We start from the raw sequence: 10,021 nt of genomic DNA, 5'->3' as shown, positions 1-10,021 counted from the left end.
GAGAGAGAGAGAGGGGAGGGAATGTGGGGGAAAGGGAGGAAAGTTTTGAGGTGGAAGAGTCGAAGTGGTCGGTACATGGGGATTTCCATGCATGAAATATGGCCGTATAATCGTTCCAAGGGGCGCGTGGCAGGCGCGTGCATCTATTGTGTAAGGTGGTGCTTAATTACTAGCACGACCACTGGATTTTGGGAGCTATACATGGAAATGTAGGGAGGTGATTGGTAAAGTTTACGAAATGAGAAAGTTGATTTTGACTCGTAAATTTACGAAAGGGTTTTATCGTACACAAACATTATAGGTAATTTATAACGTACTGTACAGGCACAGGGCAACAGATTAGTACTCAATACATTACATTTCAACTGTAACATTATAGCTCTTGTATAAACTTACTATTCAGATTTGAATTAAAACGAGTAATGAAGCAAAGTAACAGAGGAATTTGTCAAAATAACGTGGGGATTGTATATATTTGATTATTTGGCCATAATTTATGGCAAATGTTTTGTCTAGATCTATTGTACGGAGTTGTCATTTTATTTTTCACATTTAGTTTGTTTCGTATAAAGATTTTTTATTAGTAATGACGAGAGTATATCATTGTTTACTTGTCTAAAATGTTTTTTTTTTTAATTTTGAAATAATTGTTGTGAGAATAAACACCTGGTTTCCTAACCTAATGATCCGGGTTGAGTGTCTAATTTGTCATTGTGAATCAAGGACCACGACTGTAATCTTTCCTTGAAGAAAGAAAACAATGGTGCATTGCCAAATGCACAAACCATTAGGGAATTAGGTAAAAGAAAATGTAATAATGAGGCAATGAGCAAGAGAATTGGTCAAGACAAGGATTGAAGACAAGATAAAGATGGCACTTTAGCTTCTTTACTTGAACCGCCAGGGATGCATGGCACTAAAATTAAGCTTTGCACATTAATCCTCACGAGTTTGGCGCATTGACCAAAGCACATAGCAGGACATCTGGACAGTGGACAGTGAACATTAAAGGTTGAATCTCTCCTAGTCCCAACACAAAAATTCTACGTTTTCTTTATCCCAATTGTTTGAATGTTTTCACAATGTCAAAATCTTTCAAGTTCCAATCATCCTAACTCGTAAGTTCAGCAAAACTGTAGTCCTTCTCAATTATTCATTCTGAATCCAAATTCAGCCATTTCCTTGAAATACATTCAACTTTATGTAACATAATACAACAAAATTTCTATCTCATAGCTATGAATATCACATTTTGATTAGAACCATGAAACATTAGTACATGTCAAAAAGGAGCAGTCGCTACCGGCCCTCCTTTTCTCTTGGTGGTTGTCAATTCTTACTAGCCTCTCAAAGTAAGAAATATGAATGCTGGTGCTGTCCATTATCGTAAACAAGCCAAGCAACAGCAGAGGATAGATGCTAGAATCACTAGAACCGTCTGATATCTTTAGGGGGCTTGAAGTTGAGAGGATGAGTTTCTGGAGTGGCATTTTCATCTTGTTTCCACATTTTGATCGTCTTGTCAGCTTCACAACTAACGAGCCTTGTACCAGTAACATCATAGGACAGTGCATAAATACCAGCTTCACTATCCAGTGAACCTGTAAAACATTTCTGGGTGTTAGCTACCCTCTTGCTACAGTCAAGCCCCAAAACTAATATATAAATAAGAACACAACAAACATACCAGGCTGTACGATTGTTTGTGATTGTTGATAATTGTGACCACTCTTCCAATCCCAAAACCACAAGCTCCCGTTGTCACCTTAAATAAATCAACCAGTAAAGAATTAGAATGACCAGGTTCTATAAAAATAAGAAAATAACTATTATCATCCCTATTGCACCAGCATCTATTATGATAAAGAAAACACATACCTCCAGTGGCCATAACTCCCTCCTCATTGATAGCCATAGCATTAATTATGGTCTTCTGCTGAGAGCTGATAAAAGATCGCACATGTTTGAACAATTATTAGCAATAGTGAAAATCTAACAAAACTAATTCCGCTATATATCAAAGATGTTAGGCAAATACTCACAGCATGTTGTGTAAAAATTCCCCTCTTGGAAGGCTGAATTTCTTAATGTTGTCGGCTGATGCTGATGCAAAAGCATGCCTAGACAACAGAAAACACGGTTAGAAACAAACAGCAAAGCATATGATTTAAGGAGGCAGAATAAGTCATTCCATAACGTTAAAAAAAAACTACAAAAAAAACATGTACTAGCACGTACTCTTTAGGATGTTGTGCAATTGCACGTACAGATTTCTTATGGTGGGTGATAGTTGACATTGTTTTTCCTGCAGATTTATAAAGTGATGCTTAGTATTAGTTAGAAAGAGACAAAACAGAACATAAATGAGCTCAAATAAATGACAGAACATATTACCATATCGAAGGTCCCAGAACTTAATGGTTGAGTCGTGGGAGCCAGTAACAACTTGTGGATCCTGGAAATATCAGAGAATAAAGTATAAAGCCTATGTCTATTTATAGTAAAAGTTCATCTGGAAATATATATAACTGAAGAAAGAAGAAGAAATTTGTCCCTATTTGTAGGTCTACATGAAAGTAGAAATCAGAGTTCCAATATATTCAATTTCTGCTACTTATATATTAAGTGTACCGGATATTAAGTGTACCGGAGGAAACAAACGAGATCCAAGGAATTGCATGGCTCAAAATCCATAAATAATAATGTAAAGATGACACATAACGTAAAACTAATATAATCAGGCATGCGAATAAGGTCAATCAAACCCCCGAAGTTTCACGAGAAAAGAAAAAACAATCAAATCAATCAGACATCAGGAAAAATATAACTTTATTCTATAAAGTTATGCCCGTATTCGTACTTTCACTACATCAGAATATGTATATGAATGAGAAAAAGAATGAAGCCAAGAGGATCTTCATACCGTGGGCCGAGTAAAAACTGAGCAAACTGTGTTATCATGCCCGGACAATGCATGAGCTTGCATCTTGCTACGAATATCCCAGACCTGAAAATGTTATTACATTAAACCAAAGGTGTTACCATTCTGATACAAATATCAATGATAATTTCACCGTCCCTAAATAAATTGCCTTCACTATGTTAGGTTGTGATCTACTTTCAACAGATACATACCCGGCATACTGAATCACGTCCCCCAGTAAGTAAAATATCGAGAGTGGGATGAATGGCCAAGCAGTAAACACCACTTAGATGACCATGGTATGAACGGATAACCTGCACAAATTATATGTTGTAGTAACAAAAATATTATAAAAAAAAACCAGCACATTAAAAGAAAACACATTGAGGTTTCATAGAAATTCCTACCTTGTTCTGCTCAAGGTCCCAGCATTTGACTTGTTTGTCATCACCAGCAGAGAACATATAGGTATGCCTGCTGCTAACAGCAAGGCCTGCAAAAACCAAAGCCCTTATTATCACCAACAGAAACAGACACAATCTGGTTAGAGTTGCTAAAGATAGCACAATGCTACCAGCAACAATTCAATAGAAAGTTAGAAACTAACCTCGTATTTGCTCAATATGTCCTGTCAGTGTAAGCTGTAGTTGTCCAGTTCCTACATCCCATATCTGTCAACAAATCACAACATAATCAAAAACATAAAAAATAAAGAAAATGTTATGAAGATCTCTATGAAAGGGCAAAGAATAAATAACATAAAGTACTACTAATGGCTTCAATATATTATTCATGCTGCATATGAGAACTGAAACATTTTAATCTCTACGTTGTCTACTAATATAACAAGAAAAGACCCCAAAAAAATGAAAAGTGAATAGTGGAAAAGAGAAGGCAACAACAAACAAAACAAGCGGGTAGTGATCTTACCAAAAGTCATATCGAGGGACAAGATAATGTAAGAATTAACATGTGATAAACACATAAAGCAACTCAGACAAACCGACTTGGAAGAAGAAGCGTAAATTTCAATACCTTTATTGTTCGATCAGCAGAGCCTGTACAAAACCACTTATTACTTGGATCAAAAGCAATAGAGCGTACCCATCCCAAGTGGCCGCTGATAACCTACACAATGTAACGGAACAATTTATTGATGGTGTAAAAGTCCATGCAACTCAACAAAGAGGTGCCCAGCAGGCTAGTCTTATCTTGTTAGACAACATCCAGCCAAACCAAGGACAACAAAATAGAATCTATGTTGGAATAATCAAACCAAGGACAAAAAGCAACAGGGGCAGGAACTTTATAAAATAGTTCATACTTTTGGTCTCTAATCATGTCCATCTAATAAGAAATAAGGCCTTACCCAGACATAAAAGTCCCCATCTAAACAACTACTATATTCTTACCCTGTAAATCTTCCAGGGAGCATGCCACTCAGGACGCGGCCATCTACTGGAAATTCTTTCCATTATAGCTGATGTTGATGGGTTCCTATAAAAGAGAAACATTAAGTTTCAGAGTAAACAATGGCCATATTTTCATATTAGTAATATCACAAGTAGAGAAAATGCAAGATGTTACAGAATCATGCAGCTTATAATGTTTAGCATTTCTACTGCCCTATACTATCGCAGTAAGGGAAGCTAATAAAACTACAATCCTACAACACCTTGAAAGCACATAACTTAGTACCAACTAAATACGTCTAACCCTTCATAATGGATGCAAAACTTGCCTAAATTCCTAACACTGGAATAAACTAAACCCAAAAAGGTACTTGACCATACTAATCACATTGATATTACAGCATCATTATTACGTTGTAACAAATACTTTACTCTTCAAGTCTATCTAACTCTGTGAACAATATTGTTTATGTAAAAAATCCTTAGATTTACTCAACATTCAAGATATGTTACTGTTAGCTATAACACAGCCAAGAAATGCATAATACACTACTTATCCAAAGTGTATAAAACTATTACACATGAACTACAGTCTGGAATGAGAAGTAATATAAACTAAAGTATCAACAAATAGTCAAATACAGAGAAGGACAAAGCTCAAACCTTTCATATGATCCTGGAGCAGTAACAACTATAGTGCCTTTACCCGAAATTCCAATATGATTCCTGCCAGTAACAAAGCACAAACCACAAGTCACTACATAATCAAATGTGTCTTTAGTTATAAACCAGAATAAACGTATAAACTCCAGGTGCTCAAGCAGCATTAGAAACAAAATATCTTCTAAATTCTTTAAAAAAAATTAGATAATAATCTTAAACATGATCAAAATATATAGCAGAGCAACTTGGAAATATATTTGAGGAGAGGGAAAGTGATGGGCAGCATAGAGCAATTAAACGAATACATAAGAACCAATTGGAGATCAACAATCTTCCTGAAGACAATGCAAAATAACAGAACTGAAAACAAAGAGAGAAAAGAGACTGCTTACGGTTCCTTTGGTGCAGATGGACCAACCACCAAAGCATTTTGACCTGCTTCCGTCTTTACATTTCTAGAGTCTACAAGATAAACATGAAAGTTAAATATTAGTCCACGCAAAGATTTTATGGCAAGTTTCAGTGTCGATGGGAAAACATATAGATAGTCTCCCAATAAAACAACACCCCACATTCATTACATTCTCGAATCTAAAAGATCATACAAGTATTGAATTCCACCAGGGGTCAATGTAATCAAACTCTATCTTAAACACATTATTTGCACATGGTCAGTCCAAGTTAAGTCTCATACTCCGGCGAAATTTCAATTACAAACAAGCAATACCTGGAAGGGCAAGAGCATTCGAAGGCCCCGCTGGTCCACGACTGGGAGCACCAGAATCGGCAGTGCGAGTGGGTTTCTGACTAGCAGTGGGTACAATTCCCCCATACTCAACGCTTATCTGAAAATTCAATAAAATCCTCTTTATAATTCAACCTTCTACATCACATTAATAACTCCAACATTCAAAAAATGCGAAAAAATTTATCCAAAAATCCACTAACCTTGTGGCTCATGCGAATTTTTTTACTGCAAAACAAAAGATCGAGAGAAATTAGCCCATGGCAGCGAAAAATTAGGGTAAAATTTACAAGAAAAAGTGAATGGAGGTACCTCTCAGGATCGGGAGGAGGTAATTGGGAATGGAGGGGAGGGAAGAGATCGAGAGCTCGCTTGAGGGATTTGGAACTGAGCTTTTTCAGCGACTGTGGCTCTACTCGCTCCATCTCTAAGGTCGGACCAGGCATCTTCTTCTTCGTCGGACAATATGGCGCGCCCCCTAGGGTTTTAAGGGCCGGTGAGTTCTTCCCGCTCCCAAGAGAGCCCTAATTCGGAGGTTTCGGAGAGAAAAGAGTAGACGAGGCTTTGTGTGCCTCACTATTTGGGAGAAATAGAAAATCCTACGGATGCTTATGGCGGTATTACTGACGATACGACGTCGTTTCAGTTACCGCCTTACCGGGTTCGGGCCAACGCATTGTCGTTGTTGTTTTTTTCTTTTCTTTTCTTGTTTTTCTCCTCTAATTTGTGAATGGAATGGGTAGGTTACATACTTGTGAATGCGATTGAGAAGTGGGGAATGATTTTGGGATAAGAGCACTCATGCGTTTTACTTACACATGATTCTGCATTTCATGTCCTAATCAAGAATTGAATCCTTAACATCTCGGTTTGAAAATACCAAAGCGGAGATAGGTTTAAGAATCAAAGCCTCCATATTCAATTTTTTACACCCAAAATACACTATCATATCTTTAATATAAAACGAGTGGTCTCTAAATCACTACATTATGTTGTGATAATATTACCCTTATTAATTTGATTTAAATTATTAAAAACAAGAGTTACTATGGTAAATAGTAAAATAATAAAATAAAAAGATAACTGCGAAGAGAAGAACGTGGATATTGGATAGAAAGTGAGATTACAAAATTGATAACCACACTTACAAAAACAGATAGATAAACGTGAAAAGTGAGATACAAGTTTATCATTCTTATCAAAAATATATATGAACTGATATGACTGTATGACAGTTATATAGTAAACATCTCCTTCATTTCTATTTCCCCGTAAATAACTAAGTATATGTGCCTTAATTTTCTTCTTCTATGTGCTCTCATAATTTGTGTTTTGTGCTGCAATACATTGTTGAACACGATAGTATTGTAATGCATATTTCTTCAATATAATAGTTACATGAAACGTTTGCTTGATACAACATGTATCGTAGAGCCACAAGGATCTTGCATGTCATTACATGCATGTTCTTGTTTTTCTTTTTCTTTTTCTTTTTCTCCCATGTGTAGCTTATCATCTTTACATTATTTGAACCTTATTAGTCTTGTCAATTAAATCCTGCAGAAAGATAAAAACTTTAGTCAATTTCTAATCAACATTTAACACACGAGAGAGAGAGAGAGAGAGAGAGAGAGAGAGAGAGAGATTGTATGTTTACTTGGAGCAGTCCATGCTATCAGAAATGGGAAACTTATTATGGATCTCGCAAATTGGAAACAGCTGTTGAATTCGGGTGGCATTGTAAGGAAGATCGGAGTAATTAGAATAGTCCTTAATGCACTCACATATCCTCCGCGGACCATTATCTCGTTCTGCTAAACGATTCAAATATAGTAGGTTTACACAGCAAGCATCTATCACATATGGTTGAAAACCCGCTACAAAACTTACGCAAGGGCTAAAATCAAGAATCACATTCATACAGTAATCCTCCTCCGTCTCAGCCTTCACTGATGTTGATGAACAAAGCAGCAGCACAGGAACAAGCACAACGAGTGTTGCACAGGCAAAACCAAAGGGTCGACGAGCATCCATGATGGAATGGTATGAATTGCTAGCTACCATGTTATACATGTATATATATTAGTTACATTTGGGGAAATAAGAAGCGGTAGTTACTGTCACGAGACTTTTGCTTGAGAGAAATTTCAGCTCTGAAAGCTCGTAATTAGTTTTCGGAATATTACACTACATATCATGCTTCATGAATGACTGTTAAGTGAAATTAGCTAGTAACCAATTCGTCGATACGTACATCTCAGCCTGCAGCCTGTTCTGTACAATGGTAAGAAGGTTTTGTTCTGTCTATAGTACTGGAGGCCAAAATATGCAGCCAGTGTCTGAAACACACAAGACACTTACAAGGCCACAACCCTAAGATCAGCTGGCATACTTGAACTAACTACCAATGAGTTGAAACTTGAAACAGGCTTGAAATCATGAACTACCCTGCGGCGTTCTTTTCAATATTGCCATAGAGTGTGGTTGATTGGTCTTCTACTCTTCTAGAACGCAGTAAATCATGAGCTAGGGCGTTAATTATGGATTTCTGCTGCAAGCTAGACAAGGTCTTTGTTAGTCAATTATGTGCTTAATTATCTGATACAACTAGTTACATGTATATATATTAGTTACATAATTAAGATATCAGATACAACTAGGAGATGATCTTTCGGTTTTGTTCTAGTCAATTATGTGCTACTTTACTTGTTTTTTTTGTTTTTGTTTTTTCTTTCTTTCATGAGTTTAAAACGTGGAATGGTCAATGCAGGCGTGAATTTAATATCCAGATGAGATGCTGCTGCTGTTTTATCTTAAAGATCCCACACTTCTCACTTGTTGTAGGAAAAGGCATCAAAGTCATCGATCATCTAGAAGTGATCCTAGTTTTGGACGTGTTTTGTGTCTAAAATGAAATTACAAGTTCCAGGAAACTCATTCGCCGAAGTAACTTATTGAAATTGTCCAAATCTCCAAAGACTATATAAACACACAGATTACTTCTTTCCATTTCATCATCATCACAAACAAGTTCCTTCATTTCCTAAATATAGTTTCATCATCATCACAAACAAACCCACAACACTACTTCTTTCATTTCATTTTCGTTTAGTTTGCATCAGAAAAGCAAAACAAACATGGCTGAGAGGACACACCAGTCTTATCCTTTGGCTCCGTCAAATGGTTACACAAGAAGCGACGGAGAGTCTTTGTCCGAGGACGAGCTCAAGCGCAAGAAGAGAATCAAGTGCTTTGCTTATATTGGTATTTTCATCGTGTTCCAGATCGCAGTCATGACTGTGTTTGGGCTCACTATCATGAAAGTTAAGACTCCCAAGGTTCGACTCGGCACAAGCACCCTCACAGACTTCACCTCTTCCGATACAGCGCCTTCGTTCGACACAACCTTCAACACACAAATTAGGGTCAAGAACACCAACTGGGGTCCTTACAAGTTCGACCAAGGCGTCGTGACATTCATGTACCAAGGCATGCCTGTTGGGACAGTCGTTGTACCAAAGGGCAAGGCCGGCATGCGTGGCACCAAGAAGATCAACGTGAATGTGAGATTGAACACAGCTGCATTGCCAAGCAGCTCTAGTACTCTCAGCACCGAACTGAGCGGCGGGGTGTTAACCCTGACCAGCGAAGCGAAATTGACCGGAAAGGTGGAGTTGATGTTGATCATGAAGAAGAAGAAGTCTGCGAGTATGAACTGCACCATTCAAATTGATGTGTCCGGAAAGACAGTCAAAAGCTTAGAATGCAAGTGATGAGCCATAGAAGTTGAGATTAGCTCTTCAGTTGGCTACAATTTTTTCATTTTTTGTCTTTGTTCTTTTTCTTTGTGACGCCTTTGCTTTGTGTAGATCTATATATATGGATGGTATTTTGATAATTAGTATTGAGCTATTTGTTATTTTTCTGTCATTGTTTGACATGATCTGATTCCAATGAGTAATAGTTTTCACCATTTCATAGTCCACTACGTACCTTCCGCGCGAATAGAAGTAATTAACATACATAAAACGTAGTTGCCACTTTCACTACTAATGAAAAGGAAAATACTCAACACCATCAATGGTAAAATATGCATACGCATCTTTACATTATTTGAACCTTATCAATTTTGTCAATTAAACCCTGCAGAAACATAAAAGCATTAATTAGTCAAATTGTAATCAACCTTTAACACAGAGAGAGAGAGAGAGAGAGAGAGAGAGAGAGAGAGAGAGAGAGAGAGAGAGAGAGAGAGTAGTAGTAGTTAGTAGTAGTAGT

The 10,021-nt window shown here is 37.1% G+C and overlaps 3 protein-coding genes across 3 annotated transcripts; 1 reads left to right on the top strand and 2 right to left on the bottom strand.

The window, feature by feature from the left end:
* Nucleotides 1–1,125: 1,125 nt before the first annotated feature.
* LOC101312626 (protein pleiotropic regulatory locus 1-like) lies at nt 1,126–6,313 on the bottom strand. The gene is made up of 17 exons (XM_004296803.1): nt 6,056–6,313; nt 5,947–5,971; nt 5,726–5,843; nt 5,391–5,460; nt 4,999–5,061; nt 4,336–4,420; nt 3,959–4,051; nt 3,531–3,594; nt 3,331–3,416; nt 3,136–3,237; nt 2,924–3,007; nt 2,395–2,455; nt 2,239–2,305; nt 2,043–2,120; nt 1,879–1,943; nt 1,688–1,765; nt 1,126–1,601 (listed from the first exon to the last, which is right to left on the bottom strand). The coding sequence occupies exons 1-17, from the start codon at nt 6,187–6,189 to the stop codon at nt 1,429–1,431; spliced, it is 1,446 nt and encodes a 481-aa protein (XP_004296851.1). The 5' UTR covers nt 6,190–6,313; the 3' UTR covers nt 1,126–1,428.
* A 980-nt stretch (nt 6,314–7,293) lies between these two features.
* LOC101294169 (non-specific lipid-transfer protein 13-like) lies at nt 7,294–7,777 on the bottom strand. The gene is made up of 2 exons (XM_004298086.1): nt 7,401–7,777; nt 7,294–7,300 (listed from the first exon to the last, which is right to left on the bottom strand). The coding sequence occupies exons 1-2, from the start codon at nt 7,775–7,777 to the stop codon at nt 7,294–7,296; spliced, it is 384 nt and encodes a 127-aa protein (XP_004298134.1).
* Nucleotides 7,778–8,880: 1,103 nt separating this feature from the next.
* Nucleotides 8,881–9,516, top strand: LOC101293877. Its single transcript, XM_004298085.1, has one exon. It carries the CDS (start codon nt 8,881–8,883, stop codon nt 9,514–9,516), a length of 636 nt encoding a protein of 211 aa, XP_004298133.1.
* Nucleotides 9,517–10,021: the final 505 nt, after the last annotated feature.

This window comes from Fragaria vesca, linkage group LG4 (assembly GCF_000184155.1).
Source record: "Fragaria vesca subsp. vesca linkage group LG4, FraVesHawaii_1.0, whole genome shotgun sequence".
In the NCBI taxonomy this organism is placed as follows: domain Eukaryota; kingdom Viridiplantae; phylum Streptophyta; class Magnoliopsida; order Rosales; family Rosaceae; genus Fragaria; species Fragaria vesca.
This window is presented reverse-complemented; position numbering and strand designations above follow the sequence as displayed.